General features: G+C 39.6%; 1 protein-coding gene across 1 annotated transcript in view; it reads right to left on the minus strand.

Annotated features, from left to right (window-relative positions):
- Nucleotides 1–2,252: 2,252 nt before the first annotated feature.
- tex264a (testis expressed 264, ER-phagy receptor a) overlaps nt 2,253–16,555 on the minus strand; it is a 70,657-nt gene continuing 56,354 nt past the window's right edge. The window contains exons 3-4 of the mRNA XM_034139067.1: nt 11,050–11,221; nt 2,253–3,815 (exon numbers count right to left, since the gene is read on the minus strand). Of these exons, the coding sequence (XP_033994958.1) occupies nt 3,460–3,815; nt 11,050–11,221 (528 nt within the window). The 3' untranslated portion in view covers nt 2,253–3,459. The remainder of the gene's footprint in view (nt 3,816–11,049; nt 11,222–16,555) is intronic.

A 16,555-nucleotide genomic window follows, 5' to 3' on the forward strand; every position in this document is an offset into this window, starting at 1 on the left:
GAGAAAATAAATGCGTTTCACTTTCTTGAGCATCAACTGTGAATAAATGAAAAGATCTAGAAAAATGCGAGACAGTGTCGGTTTGAAGGGAATTCTAGGAAAAGTCTAATTCGACCTGTTACGCGAGCAGGCTGTGCCAAATCTTCAGTAACTGGCACGAGTATTGTCAAAAATGATCTAGCTGCAGATGAGCCAGAAACCTGTGAGAGCCTCAACTCTCAGAAGCTTTGGACACCTGAACAAAGGCGAATTTGCTCTCAGCAAAAACAGTCCTGGAGTCTCTCGCAAACGTGCATTATGTAATTCAGATCCAAACAGAAATACATCTCTCAGCCGCTTTGTTCTTGTTTGTAAGATGTTGGATCGGATGTGGAGACGCTTTTAAGAGTCGCTCCCTATTTGTTCAAGCAGTCAGGAGGGGGTATACTGTATTAAAAATAACGATTCTTAGGAGACCGATCATCTTCAGCGTCGGTAATCTTATTTGGGATCCGCAAACAAGTTGTGACATGGCGCGGGAGAGTGTGAGGTCAGTCCCAGATGGCACAGCGATGCGCGCGGGGGCTTTAAGAGGGGAAGCTGCGACCCTTTCCCTCTGAAAGCAGCTTCAGACACGCATTGGTCGAGCATCTGCATTTGAATGTTCAGACTTCTCCCCCTATCCCTTTCGACGTGCAATGTAATGAGATTAATAATTAACATCATGGGAAGGCAATAATCTCCGCGCCCTCAAAGCTGCATGACATCCCTGTGGGTTTCACAATTAATTAAATCAGTTTTTGACCCAGTGTGTCATCGCAAGTCTCTTCTAGCCTGATTTTCATTTTTGCCTTTGGATAAAGGTTGTGGTGGCAGGATTCAAACTGAAAGTGCAACAGACATGTGGTGAGGAGGGCATCTGTCCCTGCAGACCGATCACACCTCTGTAGGCTGTACGGATACCAATCTCATACTTTAAATCACTAAAGTCCCCCAGAGACTGTTAGGTGAAATATTATAAAACTTGGTTTCTCCATCTTAGAATAAACATTTAAGGCACCATGTAATTACATTTTCTTACAGATTGCTCTGAGATGCTTGATTTCTGAATTGGACGCATGCAATAACGAAGCAGCGTAAAGATGGTGGGTCAAATTAGGAGTATGAAATAGAGTGTCTTAATAAGCTGCTCTACACCATACAACAGCTTTAATGCTTATTGGCATAGATTGTATCAACAAAAACCTATTATTTTGATTTGGCATCAACGAGGCATCTTATGGGTTTTGTTCTCCAATACAATAGCCCTACCAATATTCAATTTTTAAGTAACATACATATATTTTAGGGGTTTAAAATAATATGATCCACAATGAGGTAATGGTTTATCATTTAATTTGTCTAAATAAGAATATAACAAACATTATGTACTGTGTTGGACACAATGTACAACAATATCTGTTTTCTTTTTTTTTTTTATTATTATTACTGACGATTTTTATTCCATATTTTATTCCTTCTTATTCCATTCCATTGCAATGTAAATACCGTTATATTTATCTAGTTCTCTACCTGTGTTTTTAATTCTTGTTTTACTTTTATGTATGCACCACGACACCAAGTCAAATTCCTCGTGCGTGTAAACCTACTTGGTAATAAACATGTTTCTGATTCTGATTCTGAAACTAGGACAGAAAAAAGAGCTCAGACACATTTGACATTTCAGTAATATATGATGTATGTGTAATAAGCCAATACCCACCATTATGATAGCCTTTGCCAGAGCAGGAAGGATGTTTTCTCTCTCTGGCTGATGGTGTTCATCAGTAAATGAGTGTGCCTACCGCGGTGCTGGATTTGAATGAAAACATTTCAACTTATAGGTCACGATGCTCATTAAGCACCACTGGCTAAAGAATGCGTGTGCCCATCAAACATCAATAGTCTGTTGGAGGCTATTCTTCCGTACTAACAGCTGATTAAATAAACTGCGACACAAATGCCAGATGTCTCATTTAAACGCTGCTCAGACTAACGCAGCTCCTGGGTGACAGAACTCAGAAACAATGAGATATTGTAATCATCTTTTTAAGGAGTGTTCCCCTAAAGGAACCCGCATGCCACTCAAGAAAATATAAGAACAGCTTCGCCTAATTTCCTCAACTTGCACTGAAAGATGAAAAATGCCATTATTGGCTTATTCTTAAACATTTCTCCTTTATTCAGCATTTGAATTCCACTTTGAAAAAAGCAGTTACAAGAGGCAGTCATTATACATTGAAAGTTAGAGTTTAATAAGTTATTGGGCTGTAACTTCTGAACAACAATGAGCCACCCACACCACTTGTTAGAGAGCTCCATCTCAGTTGGGATACAGAGAAATGAAATTGGTAAGAATTGTGTTCAGAGTAGGTAATGATGTGGCTTTGTATTAAAACTTAAAACATTTTAAGTGTATGTATCTATGCACAATGGATTCCTGTCAATTTTGTATCTGATTTCTTTATTACAGACAGAAAGACACCACCATAGCAATGTGCTGTACATGACTTCCAATGTCTCAGCACCAACAACCTACAAACAAATCACAACTAGTCCCTGGAAGAGAGTGCATTTAGGCTACAACAGAACCGTAAAGTGGTTCAACAGACCGACTATAGAAGAGAACAATATGTTAAAAGCAATTATCTGAGCATAGGGTGACAATAAAATGTTCTGTACAGTATCCAAAGGGAAAAGTTTGAATCTCTAAATTGCATTTTAAAATCCTAGGCTTGGTGACTTTGAGGCTTCGGTGATGTTACTTTACTGGTGTTGATAAAAGTTTGTATGCCTTGGTCTTCAGAATTTCCCCCTGTGCGAAAGATATTCTCCATATTAGGAAAAAAAAGAACACACTGACATAGGTCCATCAGAAATCTGCACATTTTCACCCCACAGTTACTGTATATCAAAACACCAAAAGTGGGTAACACACCAACAACTTACGACAAAACTCTTTAGGACAAGACCTTGAAAGTGGGGTACAATATCAACAGTCATACACGGGGAACATGTTCTGTTTGATGATCCAGTTCATCAGCGTCCTTCCTTTTGTGTTAATAATAAACTCTATTTTCACTTTGTATCTGATCGGGAATAGAGGGGATTCACACCGGGTTATGGCCTGAAAGAAAGACAGGGTTAAATGAACTTTGCATTTCATTTGAGACATGTGGGTTAACTTAAAAAGACTTCAACAAATGGGGCTCTCTGTTTTAGTTCATATATAGGATCGAGGATAATAAAAAAAAGAAGAGATTATAATATAACAAAAAGTACAGGCATCAGAAAGAGAATTCAAGGCGCAGAAAATATGGCATGTTGGTCATGGCATGAACAGCTTTAGATCCACCAACAAGATTACACGACAGATAGCCAGCAAGAACTGAGAAACTCTAGCGTTACACGGCCTCTTCTCTTATCTCTTCAGCATCCTCTCTACTCCTCTCCATCCCCCAAGGGCTCCTTCTTCTCAGCCACCAGTTCAACTGCTTCTCTCGCTCCATCTTCACCCTCAGGGACCCCCGCCTCTCCCTTCTCCTCCCTCTCTCCTCCCGCCTCCTGCTCCTCCTGATCCATGTCAAGCTCTTCAAAGGACGAGCCGCTGCCCACAGACTCGTTCGAGCCTCTCTCGCTGTTGTCCCTGTGCTTAATGTCATCATTGGCGTCCATTACGTCCCTCAGAGGCAGGGAAGATACCAGGGAGGCGGCTGTGGAGGCGGCCAGCGACGTCTCTCTGCTGTCCCAGGGCACACCGCTGCTGACTGAACTCACATCACTGTGGGAGTCTGCACCTGCATCAACACGGGAGAGAGACAGGAACAACAGGCTCCATGAGAGGGCAAAAACAAACTGAAGTGATTGCATGCGAGGAAAACTCAATTAGAGGGCACTACAGGTGTTCTGTTGCTGATTTATTATGAGTTCATATGTTTACTCGTGTTTTCCCCCAGGAGGGATTGTAAAGAAGTTACTGCGACCTTCACAGTTCAGAAGGGAACAGGGAAAAACGACAGTGTCACTCAGGAAGCAATGGTGCATTCACATGCTCCTCAGATGGTCCAATATCCAGGTGGTGTGCCTAAAGGGGTCATGTGTGAACAACATTGGCACCACAAAAAAGTTATGCTCAGAGCGTTTGAACAACACCATCTCCGTTCCATCTTGAGGGAATGATCACTTGAACTTTCATAATCTTCCACCAAGTTTCATTACATCGAGCCAGAAGTTTCTCCGAACACCTGCCGACAAAACAAACAAACGAACATAGAAAGAGGGGCAGGCAATAAAGTGTCGGAGCAAAAAGAGTCAAATCACAGCGCCCTTTGTTTTTTGAGCCTGCAGTGTGTGAGAAATTGATCAGAAGATCTGAGCTTTCCTGGTGCAGAGGTCATACGTTCAGAGATATAACAGGATGCCATAGAGAGCTTGGTGCTGACCTTAATTTAGAAAAAGTACAGGAAGTAATAAGTGGGCCAGAATGGGGATAACATGCTCTTTTTATTTAGTGTTGGTCAACAGCAGTTTACATTAACATCAGGATGTGTAATACATTCAAGATGATCCAAGGGTGTAAAGATGTGTGTGAATGCTTCTTCATTCTTTACCATCCAGCGGGGCAAAACAAAGAAGTTTGCATTTTGAAACTTCTTGGCATCTCAAAGTTAACCAGACCTGTGCCTTTAAAGGTAGGGTAGGTACGTTTGAGAAACCGGCTCGAGATCGCTAGAATTTGAAAATACACAACCGGAGAAAATCTGCCACTTCCTTATAGAGCCCCTCCTCCAACACACACGAACGCGCACATGACCAATGAGGGCACGAGGTACGTTTGTGCACAGATGGAAGGCTGACAGGCAGGTAGGCCATCCAATCATTTTAGCCGGGCCGGCTCAAATGATTGGTCGTGCTTTTTACAGTATTACGGCTTCCACAGATGACATTTTTTATGGATTTTTTGTCAAAGCACTTAAGATATTCATTGCTATCGGGATGTTAAGAGCATTCCATGGAATATAACAAAAAGTGTATCTCGAGCCGGTTTCTCAAACTTACCTACCCTACCTTTAAGATACTTCATTATAATGATACTACACTTACTTCCTCCAGCTTGAAGAGGGTTATTAAAACTCATCAGCAGTCCAAGCAGAACTCAGAGAAACAAGATTATTAACGTAAAAGAGAGAAACTATACTTTATTCATATAAGAAAAAGAGCCATGTGAGCAGTTAGCAGAGGCAGAGCTAACTGTGAAAGTTGTAGCTGCGGCCATCTGCAGCACACAACACATATCTGAAATCATCAGGAACAACTTCCAGTAGCTTAATTGATGGAGATTTCCTCACCAGCATGATCAGCTCGCTAATGCCTTCAAATTCTAATTGGCCTTTGATCTAGGAAACTCTGTTAGCGAAAAGCCATTCATTATCTACTGTTAATGTGAGGTGTTTCTGTGTCAGCCAAAAATGTTGTGCGAAGAACATTGTTATTGCAGGAAAAGCCAGAAATATGAAAATCTTGACAGGAAGTATGAAATGAATTAGTGTTCGTAAAATAACCAGCACTCTGTGTCACGTAGGTCGAAGTTAAAGACAACTGAAATGAGGAATACAAAGGAAATACATGAGGCTTTGTTTTTTAATGCAGAATATGAATCAAGACTTGTAATTGTAAGTTGCACATCACATCTCTCACCATCACAACACATATTACTCAGCGACACTTCAGAGGATGTTTAGTTAAGACTGCTAAACACTTGAGCTCTGTTAAGTGCCTCTATAACCCAAAGCATTCATCTGGTTGCATCTTAGAATGTATTTCATTTATTATCTTAATAGTTATAGTTCATTGTATTTCACTGTACAATATTTAACCTTACATTCTGTTTCTTTCACCTGCTCTATTTTATTCAAATGTATCGTACTCTGTTTCATTTGCACTATTCTTTTAAAAAAAAGTATTATTATTTGTATTATACATTTTTTGTCTTATGTCCTATAAATAATATGTTGCATAGTTGGAGGAGCTCGGGATCTAATATTTTCATTGCCATAACTACAGTGCACTGTAGCTACTGTGCACATGATGATAAAACCCCTTGAAAACCCTTGAAAACCCTTGAAACCTCAAGGCAGCAGAAAACAAAATGCCAAAACGTGCTCTGCAAACAAATGTATGACTCTTACTCTATCGCTTAGATAACCTTGCCCCTCTGCTTATTGTATAATGTACTGGCGCTTTTTATATTTTTGAAGCAACCTAATATATCTCATTTGGTTAAAAAGGAAAAGCCTAGATATAAAATCTCTTCAACCAATAACATCTGACACGAGATTACTTGACCATCCCAAAGGACACTAACACACTATTGTCCGAGCTATTTCTCCTGCTGCTTTCACACTAGAAATAAATCTCATCCCCACGTCAAAGTGTGTTTGCAGAGAGTCTCCGGGCTCCTCCATGAAATCAGTCCTTCCTTTTCATTCATTGGAGGCTCAACATCACTTAGCAATCTAATTATCACATCCAGCAGATCTGATCCTGTCTGCAGTAAAGAAAATGCTATATGGGAAGTCCATTTGGTTTATTTATAATATCTATTCATAGGCCTGTTGATTAGCTGGCAGGTCCAAACAAAACCAGGGGGGAGGGTCTTCAGGGGAACAGGTCTGGTGTGAATGTGATGTCATTGAGAAGTTTAGTTAGTATAAATGCATATAGGAGTCTACTGACTTCCATTTATATTCCATGTTGCAGTAAAAGGACTCTTCCAGAGGGACTCTTTTTGCAACAAGGGACGTTATGTGAAATAATGGGCCTATTTAGGGTAATCAGGTGGACAGCCCCCCAAGGAAGAGCCTCAACATGCTGGACAACTTCACCCCGCCTCTGCAACAGAAAGTCCTGAAATTGGTACCCTGGTTGAAGCCAGCTGTGCCTCTGAAAGTCTTTTAGATAACATTTGCCTAAATGAGTTGCTAAATTGGGCCCATTGGGATTATTAGCAGAGAATCAAGGTCTTGTTCTTCCAACTGTTTGGAAGAGAGGTAATTAGAAACAGATAGGGCTGAGGCATGCTGAGCGTAAGGAGCATCAGAGCCTGAGAAGATGGGGAGGGAAGTGCCACAGTAAAATGTTTAAACTTTAAACACAAGTTAAGAGGTAGAAGGATCGTCTTGTTTACAGATTAGAGCTGGAAGGAAGGAGAATTTAAGAATAATCATAAAACCACAAGTATTGCAAATATATGTGTTACTATTGTTGTTATAGTAAACATTTGTTTCAGTCTAAATGTGGCAGAGATATGCGCACATCCTGATTAACAGTTGGTGGCACTATTTCTCCAGTTGGATGCCATTGAGTCAAATTAATTGAAAGAGCAAAAGTCAAAACTCAGAGCGAATCAATGTGGAAAACATGATATAAATTCGGCATCTATGTTTGTTTCATGTATTAATTTGAAAAACATTATGGTGTCATCGGTGGGTACACAGAGGGGGGGTCATAATCTCCCAAAAATGACATTGGTGTTAGATATTACCTTCTCTTTTGACCAAACAAACGCAATTTACTCAAAGATAAATAAAGGAGTGCTTCTTAATCTGGCAGATCTGGCGTAATTGAGCCGGCGCCCCCTCTATCACTTTGGACCAATCATAATCTCATCAAAATCATAGTGGTGTTAGTTCGTCCCCTCTAGATATTATTATTTGATAATAATTGCGAAGGAATAGTTGATAGCTCAAACGGCGAGGTTGTGGGCTCAAGGAGAATAAACAATTGATGACATTTTTACTGTACTGTGAAATTATTCAAAGTAACTAGCTATGGTTTTTCCGATATTCACAAAAGTTGCTACATACATAATTCAAATGATTGTGAACGTATTTAAAATTGGCTTTCATTAGCCCCACCCATCTGGAAGTTGGCTATTATGAATATTGTGCGATTGTCTTGTGTTTTTAAAGTTCTTTCACAGGCCACACCTCTCTCACCGTTATTCAGATTGACTTGGAATTTGGCACACATATCCAGCTGAATGTGCTCTACAGAAAAGGAAGCGCAAGGCCCCGCCCATCTGGAAGTCGGCTATCTTGAATAATGTGTGGTAATGCGCGTTTCCTGTATTTTCAGTGAACTTGTACTAACTCTTCCTAGAACGTACTTCTGTGATGGAATAGTCAAAAGCTTAAACGACGAGGTCATAGTTAAAAGAAGAACCCACCATTTCGGACAAATTTCATGTGTGGACTCAAGATATCTGGGATTTTTGAAAGGCGTTAGTCCGATTGACACATATCCAGCTGAATGTGCCCAGATGTACCACAAGGCCTCTCCCTCCTGGAATTCTTCCATCGTGAATAATTTGAGTTCTTCCTGTATTTGTAATGATCTTTTAGAAACCCTTCATAGAAAGTAAATCCAAACGATTTAAAGTTTGGATGGGATAACTGCATGTCAAATATGATGCAATAGCAGCATGATGACGTCATAGGTCAAGGCAGAACACACCATTTTTAAAGATTTATATGTGTCAACTAAACATGATTTGATCTTCTCCAATTTCACAGGCTTGATGAAAGGCCAGCCATGAGGTCATGCAGGCATTGATGTAGAGCTTAAGTCGTAGCGTCGACTTGAGGCGAAAAGTATAGCGCCACGGCAACTGGTGCACGTGCCGCCGAGCACAGGGGGGCGAGGGCCCGTTCAACTCTGCGTCAACAGTCAATAGGGTTAAGGCATGTTGCATCAACTTTAACCTAATGGCCAATTCTGGTGGATATACTTCTAACGTTAGATCAATCACTTTAATAGAGCATTATAACCCGATGCTGTGACATTATACAGTGTTTTAAAACTAATAGATAGACAATTGGTAGGGCCTATCTACAACTACCCGTATAAAATGCGTTGTTTAACAAGCCTGCCATATTTTGTAAGATGGCTGCAATAAGTCCCCTGTGGTTTTATTTGGTAAAGGATCATTAATCTGTGTGGAACTTGAATAAAAATGAAGCCCACTGGCCCATTTTACACTGAGGCTGGTTTGTGTCCTTAAAAGATTAATAAGCTTCTCGCAGCACAAACAGTGGCTGCTGTGATCACCAGATTATCATAAAGGTTTCCTCATTTTGTTTGGGTATTTACTTGCTCGTGCTGTGACGGTATAAACAGGACAAATACTCAGGCACAGGCAGAGTTTATGAACAAGACGGTGTATATAATGTGGACGGTGGAGCAGAAGGATAAAAAGTCAAAGGCAATCTCACAGTTGACGGAGCTGGATTTCCTCCGCTGGCTTGTCAGACAAAGCTCAGAAACACCGATTGATCTGTCTCTTGTTACCTCAGCTGTCTCGGGGAACATAAACAAAAACACAGGTTCTCCATTTTTGGAGGTGGCTATTGAGGCCTTAATATGATGTAATGCACAAACACAGAACCAGATAACACACAGGTATACCAGCCATGACGTAGGAACACTGCACGCATTCATACAGCCTCACACCTGCTTTCACAATTTATACCCCAGCTGACTCTGCAAAAGCGGAAAATGCACACCTCAACAAGAAACAAGAGTTGCAGACATTTAACAAAACTTTCTAAAGGAACAGACAAGAGTTTACATCTGTTGTGTTTGTGGTACCAACTTGTAAACAACAGACAGTACAGCTATATAATGGCTGGTAAAAGTAAAAACTCTATTCTATGTAGCTCTATTCACACACTAGCGAACAATACAGAGGCTTTTTAAAAGTTTCTCATGTTACTAGTTTACACAGAGCCTAAAGCTGTTTAACTAAGACTCCTGATTTGTGCTTTTACCACTATTCGTTCCAACGTGATAAACAGGAAATTGGCTTTCACTATGATTTTTTAATACTCTAGTAAATGCCTTTAGTTTAAACCATCAGGGGATCTTTTTCAGGATATTAATTTTGCCTGACACAGTAAGAGGAAAACCTTTAGCGATCACACCAAAACTCCCTTCAAGACGCTCGAAGGAAGTTAAACCGTAGATAAAAACGTTCCCCTTTAGGCCTGTCAGACTATTACCCCCGAACCATCGGATTTGGCCTGTTATGATGTTCCTCAGTTATACCCTGAATGCCAAGATTAGGGATGCATTAAGGGAGGTGAAAAATCCTTACCTGATAGTGTGTGAAATACGCTTTAATCAAAAGATTGTAAAACATGAAGACAAGACCTAAATCACCCTAGTTAAATGTTTTTCAAGCAGTTGTTCTCACTAACCTTCTCATTTGGTATAAAAGCAAACCATAATGGAAACGTTCCCTTGGTCTTGAAATGCTGACAAAGTAATTTAAAGATGTGAAACGCCTTGACTCTGGGTTCAAGAGAGAAAAGAGAAAAGAAAATCACTGGAACCAAAGCTGACAACTGTGCCATTTCTGTCTGAAAAATGGCCTTATTCAATTCAGGCAACACAAACAGATCTGCTTCAATCTGATCTAAACATGCCAAAGACAGGCAAACATTTACAGACCATATAAGACCTTCTTCCATAACTCATAAGCTGTGTTTACGAGGGAAGTTAACACAGGAACCTGACCCAAGTGTACTGCACGATATAAATCCACCCACCTCCACCCACTCTGTCCCTTCGCACCAACAGCATTTACTTTCTCTACTGATTTGTACAATGACAAAGTCAATACCGCCATGCGTCCAGCCTACAGGTGCAGCGGGTTTGAAAGAGTGATAGCAGCAGAGAAGACATTGCGCTTGAAGACACATACTTGTAGTGACAGAACAATTACAGAGTCTTCTATATCACATGTCCTCAGTGATCAGGGGCAGGAGGGGATTCAGTGGGATGTCACACAAAATGAAAGTTGTCACATATTTCACAAGCTGTAGCATCAACGGAGTGGAAACCTCTGTTTCTATCAACACGCTTCAATGGACTGCAATTAGATGGCAAAATACAAATTATAACTTTTGTTTCAGTCAAAATAAAATGATCTTGTTTGGTAAAGTTTACCGTCTGCTGCAAAACGATCATTACCTGTGATGTCAGTTCCTCTGTCTTCATCAGAGTCCTCTTCTTTAACATCTGCTTTCACCTCCTCCTTCATCTCTGGAACAAAGAAGTCTGTCTGGCGGGACAGTGGGACCATGTAGTTGATGACATCTGAGCCACAGATCTCTATAGTTGGGAATGCACACAGCTTCCTCTCCTGTGGAAGAAAGGGACACAAAATGGAAAATTAGATGTATAATGTTGGGAAAATACTGAATGTAATCTTCTAATATCGGAGTAGCACATGATAACAAAGGCCCTACGTAGCTGTGTACGTAACAGGATGTATGATTACCTAGAAGAGCGTCAGGACACACTGTTTTAGGCTTATGATAGCTATGTGACAACGACTAACTTGATGATTCAGCCTCTATGGAGATAGACATATGACTGTCATGTTTATTGCTTACGCAGGCTTAGCTAATCTGAACTAAACATTGAATACTGCTTTGAACCGGTATTCTGCATCTTGTGACTGTAACACCCTCTCTTGTATGTCAAGGACACTATTTGGGGAACTATTTGTCCCACGCAACCTCTGTGTGTGATGATAATAAATACATGTATCCTGATATTGAAGACCAAGCCGGTGACAAGTGATATTTTCTTAACATATAACAAGAGACATTGTGGCTTCTTTTGTCTTCATTCGTGCACATACGCACATCCCTGAAGGAAATTGAAGTAAATGGAAGTTATCACACCACAGCTTTACTTTGACAGGTCTCCGTAATTGAGGTTTTAAGCGCTCATAATCACAATGTGCTGGAATTAGAAACAAAATGAGACAAGCATGTGAAGTATTATACTGCGACTAGCGTTCAGTTATAAAAGCAGAATGGCCTGATCAGTCAGGTAGATTTTGTGCAGTGTGAAAAAATGCTGCTGTTCTGCTCGAACAAATGCTTCCCAAGATGTGGCTTATGAAAAGAGCGACAGCAAAGATAATTGTGATGTTGTACGATAGGCACAACACTTCCGACAAGCAGAAAATATCAGACATAGGTAGGTTGAAGATGTCTTCACTTTGCTGACATAACACTATGTCTGTGGCACATTAATATGAATATGTTCATCCGTGTGAGTCCATTCGAGTTGCATTATCATTTACATCAACGTGTCTACATTTGCACCCTCCTGTGGTGTGTGTGTAGAGAGTAGAGGGTTTATAAATATTATGAAATGTTTTCTCTAGAGGACATTTGCCTTGCTTAGTTTGGCTTCATGCTTTAACAGAGTTCTCAAAGGATTGCAGAGACGCACGCTCTCCATCGGGCCGTCAGAGTCCCGCAGCACAAGGCTCAGCTGTGATCGGTCGCTAAGTGACACATGAATGTTTTAGTAAGACATACGATGCAGGAAGACATGACCAAAAAGACTGTAGATCGCTCCTAAGCAGTGCAAGATCCTTAAAATCAGCCTTGCTTTACTGTAGTATGTTTCAATCTGAAATGTGATAATATGTTTGCCACATAGCCAATTCACAAAATGGTTACTCCTCCTGGATAAAAGATGATATAACAGCATATGTTTTCATTCATTAGTGCTGTTCCTCTTATATCCAAACTCTTCAACACATCAAACTATGTGGAGAGCGCTCGTGCGTTAATCCTGTCAAATTTCTTAGCTAACAAACAACTATCAACAAACGCATCTTCGGCTACAGCTGTAGATATTTATTCAGATGTAACACTTGTAGCAATAACACAAACTTAAATGACTCTATTTGAAGTAAAAGTTGTACTAAACATTCTACTTACAGACTATGCAAGTATCAGCAAAATGTAGCTAAACCAATTTTTTTTTTAAAGCAAATCATGCAGAATATTGCCTCAATAATGCTATTAAGTTATAAAAAAAACACTGGCTCATTATCATCAATTCATTAGAAGTGTTAGCATTTATCTGTTGCCAAGGGTAGGCCATTTTATAAACTAGTAAGTAGTTTAACCAACAACAGATCACGATATGTGTGTTTAAGGAGCTTTAAAAAAGTTGGATCAGAACTAATTAAATACATCTACTTAATTAGAAAGACTTCAGGTAAAAAAATGTTCATTTGAATCTGTCAGGCATCAAGTGACCATTTATTGAAACTAAAGTGCTTTCTTTTGAGAAGCAGATTCCTCTGAATCTCCACTCTCATTTGAAGACACTATTTTTAATGAATATGTGCTTAATGAAAAGACGTTAAGTTTAATTACAATTTTTCTATTGGATAAATGCCTTTTTTTGTTCTCTTAGTTCAGGATGTCTTGTGGTTTTTCCATAGGTACTTTCCCACATAGACACATTCAAGGAGAGATCACACCCTACAACACGATATAACTTGCTTTATTGGAATTGTTATGCTCTCACTAGTCTGCCTCTCGCTGCGTGAACATCCTCAGAATTACATGAAAGCCTCGTCTCTGAACGGAAAATGACTGCACAGGGTTGCAATGTTGCCATGGTTGTGTGACAAATATGGCTTTTCTGGGCAATTCAAAGAGGGCAAGAAACATGTTGGATGGTTCCACACCAGTCACCTGACTCCTCTTCCTCTGGGTCAGGGTGATCTAGGCAGATTTATTGGTTTTAATCTAATCCTCTTCAAAATAAGAGTGAAGGAGCTGGTATGAATCACCTGGCTCCGACGCCCTGGGGCTGCTATGCAAATGAGTTCCCATCTCCTTGAACCTGCTACGATAATGAGCAGAGAAATGTAGACAAAGACAGTTCACGATACTGTAGGCGCGCACACACGTGTCTCCATGGGATACTGTCACAGATGAGAGGGAAAAAAACAGCATGTGAGAAAGATGTGTACTAATATATATGTGCATTTCTGACAGACACACTTACCTTGTTAAAATAGTACTTGTTCATAATTATCATATTTTTTTCCGTTAACTCTTGAGGACTGCAGTTTCCTCCCAGAGACTACATCAGGTGATTTGACTGATTAACACACCATTACCATGAAACCCCCTCATATCCTCTTTGGTAGAAGTGAGACCCTGAATATTTTCACCACTATTTGACAGTTTGAGTCCTCACTCTGCTGCATGTGTGGATTCTTGCCTTGAGCACAGGAAATTAAAAAAATGTCTTCCAACTCCAAATAGGTTGTCACAGCCAAAATTAATTAGTGCTGACATTTCGACATTCTTGTGGCATGTGAAGCTGAGCAGGAAATCACACATTTTTAGTAGTTTAGTTAACAATCATTTCAGTGAAATGTTATGTTTAATTAAACGGATGAACTTTGATGAGGTTTGATAACATGTATAGTTCTAGTCCTGCTCTGCCACATTGTCGTTTACATTCCTGCCAGGAACTAAAACATTGTGAATTGTTTGGGAAAAATGTTCTTACTTTAGTGATTTGCGATTCTTTTTCTCTATATTTGTATATATTTTACTTTTACTTAATTATGTTACATGATTTTATTTCTTCTTGCAGCATTTGTATGGATCATTGTTGGAGAAGCCTGGCCAAAGAACTAAACTGCAGCTGTTCTGAATATCACAATAAATCTTGAGGCTACTTGTGTGCATTGCATATCAATTAATACATATATAGATGGTTGAGAGTGGGTCTTTTTTCCTAAGGAAGATAGCATTTAAATAAACATGTTTGATGTGTGTGTTTATCTCAAACCTCTAACATATATCTATACTGGTCAACAGTTTTACAGTCACAGTCCTTACAGCATAATGGCTGACAAGAGCTGTAGAGATATTTTTATGTTTTAACAAATCTCATCATCACCGTTTAACTCTCTCCTCACGGAGGTGTTTATTAAAAAGGTTTCCCACCCTGCAGGTATTTTTCCTGTTTAATCCGTGAATATACTATTCATTTCATTTCCACTTTCTATTGATATACAGAGTGTTGCCCTTTGATGTATTTCAAAGAACTCTGTGACTCAACATGTGCATATCAAGTGTCTTTCTTATCACCCCCCTCTGTTGTTAGCATGATCAAAAACCCTTTTCATATAAAGCAAACTGCCACACAATCTCTGAAAAAATAATAAAACTCTAATTAAGATTAGCTTGTTTTCCTGTATCTGTATTGCAAACAGAAATAGAGGTACATTTTGATACAACAATAAACAATGATAAGCAGATCTTATCTTTGACACATGAGTTGCTTTGACCAGTAATCTATATTTCCTCTCAGCTGGGACATGAATAAATAAATAGCAAATAGATTAACTGTCCTATCATAATCCAAACCCGCTCCTGGCTCGAATGTCTAATTGTACGACAAGCAAGATGTTCAATTTTTCCCTGTGACCTTTTTGGGATGAAAATGTGTGCTGTCTAATTGGGTGCCATCTATTTCCCTATAGCCTATCATGGAGTCAACACACATTCACTTAACCTAAAATGTGCTTTCCTGCAGGATACAGAGGAAGATGAGAGCGAAACCGTTTGAAAACAGGTCAGCTGTCCGTCCCTGCCACCTCTGAGCAGACTCAGACACACTTGTTCTCTCATCAATGATTCATCATCCCGGGCAGTTAACCAGCAAGTGAACAACTGGCTGGTAGCAGCACTATTAAACCAATGTGTTAAATGGACAACCTTATAGTTGTTTTACAAAATGGGTCACTTTCAGTCCTTTCATTTGCGTTATGTTATGTGATCTCTTTCTTACGGTGGCTGAGAAGTGCAAACGAGAATTACAAAGTGTGAAACACTTTTACAAAGCTAGAGACAAATTTACTTTTTATCAAACAAATGTACATTTTATAAAACAAAATTACATTGGCGAAACATTTTTACAAGAACCGAGACACATGTACAAGTCTCGAAACACTTTAACCTGTCCCGAAACACTTAAAAGTACTTGATTGTACTTCTGGGAGTAGTCCAAGTAGTACTGAGTCCAACAGTATCAATTTCATGTAAAACTTATTGCAAAAAATCCAGGAGGGGAGTTTGACAGAGAATAACTGAAAAAGTACACATTAAAAGTACTTCATTTTATTGTTGGTAGCAGTCAAACTAGTACTGAGTCCAACAGTGTCAGTTTTATTAAAGAACTTATGGTTGTAGTATCAAGCATAATAGGTGGGTAGGAACCTTTATGATGTAACGGTTGCCCATCGGTGATTAATAAACGAGAGCAAGTCAACCTACACGTTGGTCCAATCCTTTCCTATACAAGAGCCTCTATATAAGTTATATTGAACACATATAACAATAGAACAATGGTAAAACACATTTTTATCGCAAATATAGCACAAAAACATGCATTATTTGACTCTTGTACTAGCGTCAGTGCCGCTTCTCGGCGATTACCGTAAAGGCGCTATTAATCGCGCACTCAAAAATGAAGAGCGACAGCTGAGTTGACCGCAGTGTTCCGGTGCACTCCGACAGCACTGAGCACTACACCGAGATTAAGATTAAACACATTTATTTCATTTGGGAACACACACATATACCTATGGAGTTGGCCAGATGTGTGTAAATTACTGTTCATGGTCATTTGAAAA

Source organism: Trematomus bernacchii, unplaced genomic scaffold (genome assembly GCF_902827165.1).
Source record: "Trematomus bernacchii unplaced genomic scaffold, fTreBer1.1, whole genome shotgun sequence".
Classification (NCBI taxonomy): domain Eukaryota; kingdom Metazoa; phylum Chordata; class Actinopteri; order Perciformes; family Nototheniidae; genus Trematomus; species Trematomus bernacchii.